Source organism: Dromaius novaehollandiae, chromosome 1 (genome assembly GCF_036370855.1).
Source record: "Dromaius novaehollandiae isolate bDroNov1 chromosome 1, bDroNov1.hap1, whole genome shotgun sequence".
In the NCBI taxonomy this organism is placed as follows: domain Eukaryota; kingdom Metazoa; phylum Chordata; class Aves; order Casuariiformes; family Dromaiidae; genus Dromaius; species Dromaius novaehollandiae.
In genome coordinates, this window is record NC_088098.1 from 138135425 (window position 1) to 138151826 (window position 16402).

At 37.6% G+C, this 16402-nt stretch overlaps 1 protein-coding gene across 3 annotated transcripts in view; it reads right to left on the reverse strand.

The window, feature by feature from the left end:
- Window positions 1–16402, reverse strand: part of FRMPD4 (FERM and PDZ domain containing 4) — a 314384-nt gene that overhangs the window by 3403 nt on the left and 294579 nt on the right. For all 3 annotated transcript variants that reach the window (XM_026117225.2, XM_064500344.1, XM_026117239.2), the window contains 9 exons: window positions 14326–14457; window positions 12095–12214; window positions 11251–11387; window positions 9935–10061; window positions 7480–7569; window positions 6734–6916; window positions 3509–3647; window positions 1821–2882; window positions 229–1503 (listed from right to left, as the gene is read on the reverse strand). In XM_026117225.2, the coding sequence (XP_025973010.2) occupies window positions 229–1503; window positions 1821–2882; window positions 3509–3647; window positions 6734–6916; window positions 7480–7569; window positions 9935–10061; window positions 11251–11387; window positions 12095–12214; window positions 14326–14457 (3265 nt within the window). The remainder of the gene's footprint in view (window positions 1–228; window positions 1504–1820; window positions 2883–3508; window positions 3648–6733; window positions 6917–7479; window positions 7570–9934; window positions 10062–11250; window positions 11388–12094; window positions 12215–14325; window positions 14458–16402) is intronic.

Consider the following 16402-nt stretch of genomic DNA (forward strand, 5'->3'; position numbering starts at 1 on the left):
TAACTGTAATGAGAGATTTTAAAAAACTTCATCTTTGTAAGCAGCCCATCAGAACAACTCAATACTTTATAACTAAAATGAATAGATACACTGAAAGCCTGATTTGACTGCTTGCTATAGTTTGTTGCTATATTTTCAGGTAAAGATAATGCAAATGTGATACTTAGTTCTCAATCTTAACACGTAGCCTTAAAATCAAACAAAACAAATCCCTTATTACTGCCGTACCTGTAGTTTCTTTTATCTTGGGGATCCGATGACATCCTTCTCTCAAAGTGCCAAACAGTTGTTCAGCATTCATTGCTGAATGCACAACAGGCACTGTCATTCTGTGACACACAGCTTCAGGCTGCTGATGCAGATCCTTGTATGTTGTTCCATGGTTTGGAAGGATGGCAGCTCTTTCATCTGCTGGAATATAGGCAATGCCCTTCACCGATGGGTCAGAGATAATGTGCTTAACATCAGAGGTACAAAGAGGAGATTCAACTGGGGTAGCGCATGTGCTACTGCCTGTGCTGCATCCTGCATCCACTGAAGAGCACTGAGAGCTTTGCAGTGAGAAATGGCCTTCACTTTGCAAAGACGACATGCGCTTAGCCAAGTGATATTCACAAAGTCTAGCTACACTCTGCTCAGCTTCTGGAAGCTTTGAAGGATGGTCATCTGCAGATAAATCAGTATCTTCCGTGTCATTTAGGTCTTTGGCTGAAGACACAGGAGTCGTATCTGACATAAAGGTCTCACCTTGGCTAAGCCCTGAGGTACCATCCTGATCCACCTCAGCATCCACTATATCCTTACAGTCAGTTTCTGTTTTACCAAGGACAGGAACTCTTGGAAAAGTCTTCCCATTCACTGTTTCTGGGCTTGGCTTCTCTGCTGACCCATCATCATCAGCAGTGTACCATCTTTGGCGAAAGGCAGTTCTCTCCACATTAAAAGTGCTTAAGCGTTGAGTGTCTCTTGCTGAAAGAGTTCCGAATTTAACTTTTAGGTCTTCATCAGTCTCTGCTTTTTTAGTTCCCTGTTGCTTTTTCACAGTAGCATTGCCATCAGAGGGTGCTTTTACTTCACTGTCAGTCATCTTATTTTTCCTTTTACTAGTGCAAGAATATACCAAGGATCCCATGTGCAATTTGCTAAAATAATCAGTGACGGATTTTGTTTCCATGGTCTCTGGCTCCATTTCCATGTTATCTGAATGAAGAATCTGCTTTGAAGGCACAACTTTTGATTGTAGTTCTGCAGCCTGACGACCAGGCAAAGGCTGTGAGGACTTCATGCCTGGGCCCCCAGCCTGACCCTTAGTAATGGGAAATTCAGTCTGCTCTTCCACAAGGGGTTGGTAGCCTTCACTTGTGGTCAAAAACATACGTGCAGTGTTTTCTGATTGTTTCTGTGCCGCAGCTAGCTCAGAACTTTCAGTCATTTCAGAGGAATTTGTTTCATTGCCAGAATCTGAAGATGACTCAGGGCTATAGGCTCGCAAGATAGCTACACCTGCAAGCCACAGAAAACAAGAGTCAATTAATGACAGCAGCTGAAGCACCTAAATAAGTGACAAGCAAACGGGGTGTGTTACATACAAAAATACGCTGTGTAAGAATACTCTGACTTTATTGCACAGTTCCCAGGACAGGTAACTTAATAACATAATGGTAGTTCCACTACATAATATGGAATATGATGTATGTAAAATGATGGCAAAAAAAAAGGAAAACCAAAAAAAAAACCCCTCAGGAAATGGAGTACTTCCAAAGCTAAATGGATGAAATGGAATGTTTTTCAATGAATAAATGTAACTATGGTGAAAGAACCTGAATTGTCATTCGTCTGCTGTTCCTCTGAAGCAGCCAAAGCTTCTAGTGCTTGAAGTGTAGAGACTACAGCATCATCTAGCCCCTTTTCACACTTCCCCTCTGTATTAGTAGGGACAGCGTCGATAAGTGACACTGGAATGTCATCATTGCCTAGATCACTAGATTGCTCCTTGTCTTCTCTAGGCTGAGTTGCTTGATTCTGAGAGTCTTCCTCATCTGAACTGTCCCTGAAGCCAGGTGGAGGAGCAGCAATGGCCATGTTTAAGGTATGCAATAAGAAATCATCTTCATTATCATCACCTTCTGGAGGTGGAAGTGAAGTCAAATCAATAATGTCATCACTAGACCCAGAAAGGCTGAGAAGAGCTGGCCTATTGATTTCTCCTACCATAATGTCTTCTTCACAGCTTACTTCATCTTCATCTTCAGCATCATCTGTGTTTTCTGCATAACAAATATCATGTAACAGAGGCTCTTCTATCCCTTCTGCAGCTCCAAATATTTTACTTTCATTTATAGTTGCGTAAACAGAATTTGCAGCAAACTGAATGCTTTCAGCATCTGGTGATAATTCCAGGCCTTTAATGTCATTGGCATTACTAATATAAATGGCTCTTTGTTTTTCTAGTACTTCTGGACTTTCATCCAAAAGCCTTTCATAGCCAAGAGTTTGGGGACTGATACCATCCAAGTTGTGATCTCCAAATATAAAGGAAACTTTTGCCCCCCTGGGGGAATCCTGTGCTGTCTTGCTAGATTCCAATCCTGAGAGTGACAGCAGTGAAGGCTGATTAAAATTTCTATTTTCTTCTGCTTCAGTGGAGTCACTGTGCTTGGCCAGATGCTGATCAAATCCACCTGAATTATAGGTATTTTCTATGTACAGATGTCTATGTTCTTTTTGACATAACAGACTTTCAGAAACATCTATAGTCTTCTGTTTGGGATCACCAAAGGATATTTGAGTCTCTTGATCTCCTTCAGCCAGGAACGTTGTTGTTTTTGGTACACAGTTCCACTCAGAAGCATGGAGATTATGCTTCCCTCTATTTTCTGCTCCTGTAGTGTGGTGAAATAAAAGCAACATTGTGAAATCACAGAGCAAATGCATGCAATTTTTTTAAATAATAACTGTTAATAGTGAGCAGTAAGCATTTTAAATAAAACAGCTGGGCCATCAAACACTTCACAAACACTTTCAAAATCACCTCTACTCTAAGTTAAATAGCTGTTGGTTTAAAGACCTCAAGTTTAACGGGTACTTTTATACTGCAGTACAAAACTAAACTACAGCTAGGTACAAACGATATTCCAGGAACAGTAAGACAAAACCAAATCCTCAACCAGTTCCCCCACACCATATGTATTCGTACAAAAGATATATGAATATAAAGTAATAACATTCATAGATAAATAAATAATCATGCATTTGTTGCACTCTGTTATGAAAAAAAATCATGACCTGTTTTACTTGACAATTGAGATGCTATCAAAAGCTGAATATTAAAACATCATAAAGCTGAAATGGTATACTGTAGTGCTGGGTCTGAGCCAGCAACCAAATCTCATTTGGCATAGCCTTGTATTTATGTGGAGTTCCACTGGCTTCAGCTGGATACCCTCTGTGGCAGAGGCAGACTTCTGCTTTACACGTGACCATCGTTAACATACTGTCCAATGAATACCTGTTTCTCGGCTCCCTGTATTTTTCTTGTTGGCCATGTTAAATATTGAGCGCCTTGAGTCAACCAGCAGTCTATAGTATCCAGCTGCTAGGCAAGCAAGATTCATTGCATCTGATGACTCCATCAGTAGAATAATAGGCTAAGAAGAATAAAATTGAGTTTTGATTAATGATTTTCTTTCTCAATCAGTTTACCTGCTGAAAATACTAGTTCATGGAAGCAAAAGGAATTACATCGCAAATGCCACATTGAAAAATACACAAGTGAACTTATTTTCCTCACTTCCAATATGAAACAATATCAAACATTTAGAAAAGACTGGAGCTGTAGTAAGGTAGATGCCCAGCTGGACATTTTAACAGCTGATATTGCTCTGTTTCTGAATGAAGGTATTTTAAGACTTGCTTCATCTTTTTCTTGCACAGATATATTTCTCTCACCAAAGCACTGTTTGTTGCTATTCTCAGACTGCGCGGGCTAAGAACCTGGCACATCAGGAGCTGGAGTATTGCAGTAGTATGGGAATCACTGCAGCTTGCCAGAAAATCAGGTGCCATAAGCATATGTAAAGAAACAAAACAGGCAAAGCAGTCAGAGAAATGGAGAAAGTGAATGTTGAAAAGATACGGCAGTGAGGTTAAAGCTATCATTACCAGGCAGCAGCAGTGAATATTCAAAATGAGAATTTAAGAGTGTTTCTGGCCTGGCATTATTAAAAAGACAAGCGATGAAAAAATAAGCAGACAAACAAACAAAGACAAAGAGAACACAGACAAAAAGAGCCTCAGAAGCGAGATCAGCAAACTCACAGCATCAACAGGGAAGGGTTCATAAAAGATAGGCGCTGGCTTGGGTTAAAAAAAAATAGTCGAACCTACGTGGAAAAGTGAGAGACACTCAACCTATTTTATTGCTCACACAGGTTGCAGTGACTTATGGCCGTGTGGACATCTGCTACAAGTTATCCTAGTTTAACATAAATGCCACTGTCATTAAGCCAGATGCAGGGTACCTGCATAATTTCTTCCAGAGGGAGTATAATACGGAACAGGAATGGCTCTCCATCTTATTCAGCTTCTTACTAGTGAAAAGGCAACAGACGCTGGTGGTTGTTGTGGTCAAAGAGTAACTTAAGATTGCAGTTTACTACCAAACCCACAATAGGTCTGGTCATGTTTCAATTGCCTGTGCTGCAGGATCTTCTGCAAAATACCCTGAATGTTTTAAGAATGGTTTTCAACAACATGGGAAAATTCTATGCATTATTCTTTCTTTGAAGTACTTCATGCCAGCACAGTTTGATACATGCTTCTTTCAAACCATTCAACTACAGATATAAAAATTAACACAAATCATTAAACCTATAACGGGCTAATCAATCTTTGTTCTTTCAAGTAACTACTAAAAACTAACATCTGAAATGCTATGTTGATCTCAAATTTTATGCAAAGATTAATAGAAACGAATGATCTCCACAGAAATCTTATACTGCTCAAAACAGTGCTGTGAACTACTGCTCATCTGCTGAACAGTCCTGTGACAAATAAACCTTTACTGACTGCTTCTCCAAAGTGATGTATGCTTGAGAAGGCATTGAAAAGAATCAAAAATAAAAGAGAAAAACAGTTTGTTTCTGAAGACTTTCAATTCCAAGGATTTTAAAATGCTTCATAGGCAGACTAAACATTCCTCACAGTTCTTAGTGACTTATTACTCCCATTTATTCATTAAGAAACAGACATGTATTGACATATTCAGAATCTGGATATGTAAACCTGGTACCTTACAGTAATCCAAGAGGTAAAAGTGTCATCTGCTTGAGAATAACCACGTGTTTGTGCCCACATTTTCTCCACAGAAAACAGTGACATTCCCTACTTGTTCCTCCCACAGAGAGTATTTTTTATTGAATTCCATCCACATCCTCCTATCCCTGCGATTTTAATGTTAGGCCAATTTCTCTGGGTTTAAGACTGCACATTTTGAAAGGTAAGGAGACAGGAATATATGTGGACTGCAATAAGATAGTAATAATATTATAAAATAAGATAATATTATGGTAATATAAAATAGCTTGGCACACAATATTGCCTTCAACATTCAAGCAGATGGAAAGTATTTAATTTCTATATTACTCTCTCCATCAGTAAAAAGGGGATAAAATTCAGTTTTCTCTCAAGAGGGCTATGAGCTTAGCACAGTAATAGGTCTACAGTTGCTTGAGATCCTCAGATATTGTTGTTAAGGAAGGTGACAGAGATGCAGTGTTCACCAGCTTGTAAATTTTTCTTAAATTGCTGTCAAAGAGCATCTAGATTAATTTACAGAGATGTTTTTCATTAACTTAAATACAGGCAAACAGTTCTAGGTCAATAAAGTTAAAGCACTGAAAGCAAAAGCTTAGTAAATATTCCTTGTGTATGTTTTATATGTATTTGGGTAAGCAAATAGAACAGTTAGGCGGTATTTATTTTAGCAGTTTCAAGTATAATGAGACATCTTCCTTCAGTCTCTAATTATCAGGATTAATTCTCTAGATAGTCTATGAAACCTTTCAGTTAAGGCTACAGGATCCAATAGGAAGCACACCAAGAAGAACCAGGATGATGTGATAAACAAAACTTCACTCACTGCCACAAGATACCACAGAAGGAAAGAGGCAGGATTCAAGAGAAATTAAATGCTTATAGGCAGAAGGAGAACATCCACGAATACATTATGCAGGGTAGAGAACTTAACTGGAGTTATAGGGACTAAGAAAAAAATTTGCCTTTTTACAGGTTATTTCTTTGGTAACCACTATGTAGTTGCTTGCAGTGTTTCTGCTCTGATGTAGCTGGCAATTCTCTAACAGTAATAATATAGTCTATTATATAGCTCAAAGAGCTTCAAAAGGAGGTCAGTCTCATCATCACCTCTTACCACCATGGACATCAAGGAACGCAACAGCAAAGCTAGTTGCCCTAGGTCAGCCAACAGAAAAATCAGAAACAGAATACAAGTCTTAAACAGCACCAGTCTTGTATACCATAGGCCTCTCAAACGGCTAAGGAATACTCTGTATGCACTCTGACCGAAAAAGGGCTAAAAATGCACCTCTAGAATACCACTGTCGTGGAAATCTTTGGAACAGTTAGTATAGCTTGATCAAATACTGAAATAAAAATGACAAAAATGTTACTTTGTCTTTGACGTTATATGAGTATAAATCAACACCAAACTTACTTTTACATCTAATACATGTAGCTCAACTCTAACACTGCTTTCGTCTTCTGTAAACATCTCAATCCTGTTCACATGGCTGAAATCTGCTAAGAGAGCCACCAGGTTTGTTTTGGTGTTTATCACATGGCTGATTCCGTATCGTGGCCCTACTAATAAAGTCACTTCTGAACGCTTTTCTCCCTGCTTTAGCATAAAAAGAAAAAACAAAAGTAAAAACACGATAGGCACTGCACAGGAACAACAATTGCCACTGCCTTCTTTCATTTTCATGATACTTCTACAGTAAAGACTATTTATTACATGTTTTCTAAGAAGATCAAACATACAAGAGCGTACATAATTAAATACAGAAAGTAAAGGAATCTGCTCCTGGATATTGGCTACTTGTAGTTTTCAGATGGATGAATAGATGGACATATAGAGGCTGCTTCTGTTAAAAGAAAATCTTTGTCATCAAGAGTTTCCCAGATTAATAATTTTAGTATTTTATAATTAATTGGACAGCAGTATTTGCTGAATAGATGCTACTTATCTCCACATCCCCGGTCAAAATAAAATTGTACCAGGAATCTTATTTTCAAGATGAAAAGAAATAGAAAGTGATTTAGTTCAGTTTAGCAACTATTTTTTCAGTGTATGAATAGAACCTAAGCTTCTAAAGAAAATGTCATGGTCCAGCTTTTGTAGAAAGGTATTTAGAGAAAATAATCAAGAGAACAGAGAAAATATTTCAAGAGAAATATTACCACTAATGTTGCCTTGAAAACGCGTCCTCCATATAAACGTAGATCACTGAGGAACTTGAGATAATGCACCTTGGCTTGCAGAGCGGAAAGCTGAGGAAAGAGAAGCTGGGGTAAGTTGTAGTGGGGGAAACCAACACGTTATGAATTCATAAGGAAAACACATTTACGTAGTATAAGGTGAATGGACTGCAATAAGGGCTATTCAGAGTCTGAAACTAAATCAGTAGATGCTTGAGTTCCAGATAAGGAGAAACAGTTTCATTCTTTAAATTAAAATCTTATTTGCTTAGTTAAAATGCACTCAGGACTTCAGTATGGGCTGTGTCAAGGCACTGCAAGAATGTCGTAACTGCTCCAATGAATGGAAAATGTTAAACTACTCAGATTAAACATCTGTTCATTGAGGGATTTAAAGAGTAGACAGCAGCTTTCCATTCATAATTACCACCATTTCTTTAACATTTCGTGTACCAATACAGAAAAAGAGAACAAAGAATTTGCATTTGTCAGCTATGTGTATTTCATCTTGCTAGGTACTTGTGGCATATGGCGTATTATTCCACTTCATTACTGCATTTTTCATTTCTCTAAATAAAACTCTTCCACTTAAGAGGGAATAAATCTGAAAGCCAAATACAGTATATGAATACATATGATCATATCACACAATACGTGCCATAATTTATCTCCTTTTTCTGCTCCTAGTTTAAATCACCTACTTAAAAAGCAAGAACTGCAAAATATTTTATCAGACTGGATGGAAACAAACAAACAGTTCATTTCAGCCAAACAATGTGGATGCAAAACTTTTACCTCACTGGTCTAAACGTTTAAATGTTGACTTCCAAACGATCTAATAAATCAAGCTCATCTTATTTGCTGTTCTCTCTCCAGTAGATTTCCAGTCTAAGAATTTATTTGGTCTTGAACAGCATTTTAAGAGCCCCTAAATTTAGGTTCTTACAGACTCCAAGGAAGAGATGAATCCAAAGGAGAGAGCCTACGGAGAATGCCTTTTCTAGCCCTTCAGTAGGTGTTCAGCTGGCACAGAAATACATAGGGGTTGTAAAAAAGGGAGAATTCTAAGAATGACAGGCTTCTCCTCCATGTGGAGGGAAACAAGACTTTAAAAGGAAACTGGTTCCCAGATTAATATCTACAAGTGAACTAGAAGGTAAAGATGAGACCAGATGCTTTGTTTCTGAGGCCTACCTGCTAAAAAGGCAGATAGGCACACGATGTATTTCAAAAGCTCAAAGCAAAAAGAAGAAAACAAAAATAACAAAGTGTGTTGCAGGAAGGGATTGTTGCAGTCTCTGTTCTAACCAAGAAGCAATATTGTAGGCCACTGGCATCCGTTGAGAATCCTGCAGCAGTGATGGTTTCCAAAGTAAAACCAAACTTCTACTGCCAGGATAAACCATAAGTAATTGACTAATTGACATTACCTAGCTTTAGCTTTAGCAGTACAAGAGACAAGCATCCTTTCGGTCATAAAGGTGGCCTTCCTTCCCTAAACATACAGATCTATGCTCCCAGGCGGAGGCAATCAGAAACTCACCAACTCCAGGCAGGTGTTCTGCTGATCACAGAGAACCTTAGATGGGGCACTACGTATTTTGGGGGGGTTGCCATTCAGAAAGAAAGTGGCATGGAGCAGGATTCAGCTTATTTTATGTCCCAACTAGTCACTCCAGGCTCTTTTTATAGCCAAAGGAGAGAAACAGGCATTTCTAGGACACAAGTCATCTGACCTATTTCTGGTGCCTAATGTGGGATGGGATGAATTGCTCCCTCGAAGTGCCTGTTTCTCTCCACTGACCGCAAAAAGAGTCTATGTGGCTTGCATAAAGGAATTTCAATATGGTGTCTAAAACCAGCCTCAGCTATATGCATGTAACCAAGGCATTTCTCAGAGATGCTGTCTTCTACATTTTCTTCCAGCTGAAGTGAAAGCTTAGTACTAAGAAAAGCATTTTACAACAGCAAGAAGGGTTAATTACTGTAAAGAATATCATCTATCCAGTTAGATCTTGGCCAGCAAAAGGTGTCTATCTACAACATAACTGAAAGCAATCCTGAAAAACAGCATTCATGTTAGGCCCATAGATCAATGTGGCTCAGATCAGCGCATCAGAGAGAACGATAACTTTCCTAACAAGTCTCCCATTAACAAGAAGCATGAAATGAATTAAAAAAAAAAGATCTTTATCACATGTGGAGTGTTAATAATCTTTCTGTCATTCTCTAGATAAGATGGTTTAGTTGGGGTATAATTAATTATTTTAATTGTTCTTGGCTACGTCGTAATGAGCACCAAAAGCTAAGTTGTCTACATTCTCCAAAAATATAATGGCTAGGTGTTTTTCCAAAGGACTAATTTTAAATGTTTCACATGCATACCACCCTCTCTAGTCTTTAAAACGTATTTTCCATTAAGATGCAAATGTAATACCTTTTTACCCGGAGGAACTAGGTTTTGATTTGCTTTGACAAGGTGTGAAAGTGCTTTCTTTATGTTCTTTTCTTTCATGCTTTGCAGCACAGCAGATGGAAGAAAAGTCTCTAATCCCCATTCTTTTCTGCAATAAAAGGCATATATTTAATTTCACATTCCCGTGATGATTATTTATCTAAAGACTATAGTGGCTGTGATGCCAAGTGAATAAACTCCTGAAAGCACAGGGAGAGCTGATGAAGTCCAGAGTGCTGCAATAGTGCAGTGTTTTCCATACTCAAACTATACATTAGTTATGAAGAATACGCTTTAAAATGTGTATATATTATCTCTCTTCTCTCCCAATCCTATCACTCAGAAAAGAAGTTTAAAGTTTGCCTGTTTAAAATCTAGCCTTTATTGTTAAGCACCACTTAATGATTACATATGCAAGTACCATTATAAAATTAAAACTGCAGAAGATTTAACAACATAATGCCAGACTTCATTTAAATTTCTAGTTTCTAAGAGCAAGCCAAACATGATCTTTGTCACTTGCATTTCATTTTGCTCCTCAGAAACAAACAGTCCCCTCCCTTTAACCCAAATTGGTTCTTCTTTAAGCATCCCTTTTGATAGAAGACTGACTCTTCACTAATAAATAATTATTTCTGCTGATTCATTAGTAGGAAACAATATAACGTGATCCTCAGTAAGGTGGATGAACTACAAGGCTGAGTGTTTAAAGCTATTATTTCCATTCTGCAATAGAATTAAGCACCAAGTAACAATGAAAAGGTATTTTTTTTAAATCCAAGCAGATATACACGGTTTCATTTTGGAAATTTTCTTTTCCTTTGTAATTACATATATTTGCCCTTTTGGGTCTTCTAGAAAATTATAAGGAAAACATAAAACAGGTGATTACTGGATATTTCTGTATAAAAGAAATCTTCATTGATAAAGACGAAATCTAAGACCTTGCAGTCCTCTAAACTAAGAAATCATCTGAATCATACTATAACCATCTCTTTACTAAAACCTTAGGATTAACACCATTTAAACTTAGATATGACTCTTAAATTCTTGAAAGCAAGTGGGTTAATCTTATTTATACTTACAGGCTATTTCACGTGCCTAAACAGATGGCCAAAGGTAGACATATAGTCCATTCCATACTTACAGCTCTTAACATACCTGAATCACTTCCAGTGACAAAGAGGGAACCTAAAGTTGGTGCATACATGTAGACATATTAAGGAACCAACCTTAAAGAATTTATAAGATACTCCTAATGCTTCACTTCTAAAGAACATAGTTTATTCTCAACTTACTCTATATATTTGAGGGAGATTTTCTGAGTTTGCTTGGTGGTCACAGTTGCAATATACATTTGTAATGCAGCCAACCGCAGGGCAATGTCGTATTTCAGTTCTGGTCCAAATCTTTCCTGAACCACATCATTACAGCTCTGCCAAAGAACCAGTAGAGGGAGCATCAAGTTCAAAAATCTTGCACTAAAAATATATTACAATCCATTTTTTAAAGGAACATGACGAGTAACCCCAAACCCTAAACAGCAGCACCATGCTGAAGTTAAGACTGCAGCTCTCAGAGACATCAGATGCTCACAGGAGATGCATATGTCTGAGAACTTCTGCTAAAGGGCAGAAGGCATGAACATTTTGATCTAAGCTCTCTCTCTCTTCATCCTTCCTGAGGAGAACAGTAATACTCTTTTAAAGTGACTGCTGGGAGGGTGTTAGGATATCTGCATTCAGGATAGCAGGATTCTGCCTGCTCAAACACTCAGGAAAAGGAGAACTACATTGCTCGCACACCAGCTTTCTCATCCATTTTACTGGAAGTTCCTTCTCAGACATAATTTCTGCCTGATATTATAGTATCAGAAATAAGTAGTAATTATTTTGGCTTTACTCTCTTTGAAAGACATTTGGAAAGATATTTTGGAAAGATATCAAAGTGTTGCTATGGAATGAAGGGGACTTTCCTGATAATAAAGATCTGAATATTCCCCAAGTTTTATACGGCAGAAACAAAAATGAGGACTTACTACAGCCACATTTTTCTACGTGAAGATACAAATCTATACATCCACTCAGTACAATGATCTTTTCATTAGCCTTTATGCCTACCAATGGCTGCACTTTCACTCACCTGTACATAGAGATATTCAAAAGCAACTGGATCTCTTCTTAAAAGATCAATGGGATCCTTTGGGACAAAGCTAATCCGGAAAAGACATCTCATCTTATGGGAGCTTGGCCTCTGGGTCACCTAGGATTGTAGAGTAACCACATCAGAGCTTGGCCATACTGCAATGCAATCTGTACTTTTAAACTTTCTGACCCTGCTCCAGAGGCACTTATAGCAAGGAAAACAATTCTGTCCAACAGAGCTTTGCAATGGGCGCGTTATTAAGTATTACACATAAAAACATCACATATATATATATAATCTTGTGGAAAGAACTGAAGACTTATATAGCCATGACTGCCCAACACAACTCATTCTCCGAGCAATGGAATTCACTTACTCAAAACTAGAACAAAAGGACAGATGACACAGACTTTATTGAAAATGTTCCAACAAATAAGGTGCCCTTCAGCAGGATCAAGATTCTCATAAGCTAGAAGGGTGACAAGGTTTTTGGGGAGAGGTTACATTTTATTTCTCAGACTAACTGATAATGCAGGTGAAGTACAGGTTGGCAGCTATTATTCTCATTTTCTCTTGATTGTATTAATTTATTATGCAATTTGTGAGAAATTTTGTCTTTTCAGTTTTCCTGGGTTGTTCTGGATTAAGATATTTGCCCCTAGACTTCTGAGCAATACAAATCTCTCCCAATGCTTTAAAGAAAGAAAAAGAGTTCTTTGCTTGTTGGTCAGCAAAAATCTTTGTTAAAAATGTAATACAATAATCTGGGTATATTCACAGGGGACCGCCACATAGCTAATGAATAATTGGATGGAAGGGCAGCAATCCAACAACACTATCGTAAGTCATGGTCAGCAGCAACATTATAATAGCAAATTAAAGTATTGCTGATTGTACAGGAACTTCAAGGAAGAAACTCTCAGAATTAATGTAGTTTATGCAGTTTGTTTAATTAGACTACTGTAGTTAGAGAGTTAGTGTACTTTATAATCAATGTCTTTAACTTATAAAACTATATGTTTTAAAATCTTCAATGAAGCAACTGTCCTGCATTCACAATTTTCAAAATGTATGCTTATCCCACATCATCTTTGTCCTCCTTCCTAAGTATCTAGGCATACTCTGTATGCATAAATAAAAGCTCAGGATGGGATTTTCAAAAGCTGTCTGTGTTGGCTTATTCTGATCCTTTTGATTTCAATGGGAATTTTACCAACTACTTCAAAGAGAGTGAGCTAGGCCAGGGTAGCCAGTATTGAGTACTTCTCAATATTGTACATTCAATGCATAGCTTATAACCACAAGAAAAGAATGTTAAGATGGCAAAATCAAATGTTCAAAAGTTGGAAAATGCTACAAAGACTGTTAGTTGATAAACTAGTTCTTTCATACTGTTACACAGACTTTAGTTACACGATCAAAGGAATTCTGACATTTAAAATTAATGATTGTTCTCCATCTCATCTAAGAATTCATTTCTCTTCTTTGGAAAATTTAGGTGAAATGTAAAAAATACTAACATTCTCCTGTAATATAGAAGCATCATGGAAAATTACAGGCTAAACAGTTTGGCATAATGACAAGCAGCTAAAATCAAGGTCCTCTGCTGGGAAGAGTGAACTGACTTAACTCTAGTCAGAGCTGGCCTGTCAGCAGCCTAATTCTCCTTCCTAATCTAAGGAAGAAAGTCATGACAAACATTTTCTGGATCACAACTCATCATCACAGAACTGACATAAAGTCTCACTGTGTAAATATGCCAAACTTGGCTTCATCCGAAAGAGAATTATTTCCTGTTATCCAGATACACATTTGTATAATCAGATAGGAATCAAAGATAAAAATACATTTTTCAAGGAGTTTTGACAGACTATGGTTTAAGAATTGTTATAATGAATTTTCGAGCTGTTCAGAATGTTTATTAGGTGTACCACATGCGATATGAAAGAAGCTCTAATAAATATTTCCTAGCTTTAAGTATGATCTTTAATGAACTTTTTAACACTTTTTAACAGCCCAGTGAAGCAATGAAATATGATGCCTATGTAGCAGGAAAATGATCATTCTGTGAGTACCTGATTCTTACAACCATATCTATGTACTGGTCTTTCATTCACCGTATCAAATGATAAATCTCACAATTAACTCACTTAAGTATTTAAACGGTTGGATAACTTACTGATTAACCAGTCTCATTAATATCTGTTTTCACACATCATTACACGAACCTGAGTTAGTGTCTCCTGTTCATGTAGCAAAAGGAGTTTTGTTCCAGATCCTTCAACCCTTTGCTCCAGCATCAGTGAAAAGTGTTCGATACACTTGATGGAAAGCTTTTCTTGGAGTGTTAAGATGACATCCTAATTAAGAAAGGATTTATAAAATGTGATTAAATTCATGGAATATTTGGAACCCAGTTCTTCATTGCCACACACCCTGCACATACACAGCACATGGTGAAAGCTCAGTGGTTAAAGGTCAGGATGGTACTGTTTCCCACTTGTTCTGCACAAGTGTAAAGGCCATCACACACATTCACCCAGGGGAGAATCAGCACCTTTATATTCAAACTTCTCTGAGTTGGTATCAAACATGCATGTGAAAAATACATACATGGAATTACCATGAATGGACAGTTCTCGGTGCAATTTAACATGCAAATTTTACTACGTGAGCCTTAAATCATATCTCTCAGTCCCTCTGGAAACAAAACCTATCCATCAGCAAGGCAGAGAGGGTCTGGCCTTTCCTCCCTCCACTTATTTCTGAGGGAGGCCACCAAACAGTAAGGACAAAGCCATCCTCAGATTAAGATGGGCCAAAAAAAAAAATTAAACGGATGGCCTTTATTCGTTCTTATGGCAAGGCTTTTTTAAAAGCACACTTTGATCTTTTATTTATTAACACGCTTGCATTTAAAATGCTGACAAAAAGTCAACAATTATGATACCTATGCCATGCAGCAGCTCTAAATTCAGGGACCATTTTAATTTACATTATAAAGCCTATTTTTAGAAAATTTTAATTAGGCTTTTTACCCATTGGCTTACGTCTATGGGGTAATCAATTCAGGAACAATTGTCTTTAAAATAACAGCTGAACAAATCTTCTCACAAAAACATTCAACCAATCCATAGTTTACTTTCATATACTGCTCTGTAAATATATATGTAGAATATTAATTTCATCTGGCAATTATCTTTTATTTTGCTGAATGTTGTAGCAGATAGAAAAGTATAATAACCCATCATTTAAAAACAGTATCATACTATAGTGAAAGATTAAAGCATTTCTATCCATCCAAGAGAATGTTAGATATACATAAGGAACCAGATGGATAGGATTTACTAAGGAGATCATGATGAATAGTAATCCAAGTGTTTTAACATAAGTTAGGAAGATTAATTGAACAATTGCAGTGTGTTTATGGAAAATCAACATCAAATTGGTGGAAGGATGAAAGATGTGTAGGGGGATGGGGATAACTCTGTATGCTGTAAAAAATAAAAGCATTAATGGATTGTAAGCAACCACTCTAAATAATGGAGGTTAATATCACACTATTCCAACTAATAGGGAGTTCATTGCTTATGCATTAAATCTATTTTTATTTATAAGAGGTATAACAGTAACATGAAGAAACATGGTATTAAAAGGAAGTTTTAAAGAGGAAGTAATAAGGTACTATAAAAGGCACTATTTGTTGCTAGCTATCTTGGATCTTTTAAATATGTTGCTAAAGTACATAGGCACTGAACTACCCAAAAAGATTACATTTTTGCTAGTACAGAATCACAGAATAACAGAATAGTAGGGGTTGGAGGGCACCTCTGGAGATTACGTGCTCCAACCCCACTACTTAAGCACGGTCTGTTAGAGCAAGTTGCCCAGGGCTGTGTCCAGCTGGGGTTTTGGATATCTCCAAAGATGGAGACTTCACAAACTCTCTGGGAAACCTGTGCCAGTGATCAGCTCCCTCGCAGTAAGATGTGACTTCTTAAGTTCAAGTGGAATTTCCTGTGTTTCAATATGTGCCCGTTGCCTCTTGTCCTATCACTGAGCACCACTGAGATGAGTTTGGCCCCATCCTCTTTACACCCTCCCATCAGATAATTGTACGGATTGAGCCCTGTGCCTTCTCTTCCCCAGGCTGAACAGGCCCAGCTCTCTGAGCCTTTCCTCATAGGAGAGATGCTCCAGGCTCTTCATCATCTTTGCGGCCCTTTGCTAGACTCACTTCAGTACGTCCATATGTCTCTTGTACTGAAGAGCCCAGACCTGGATGCAGCACTCCAGATGCGGCCT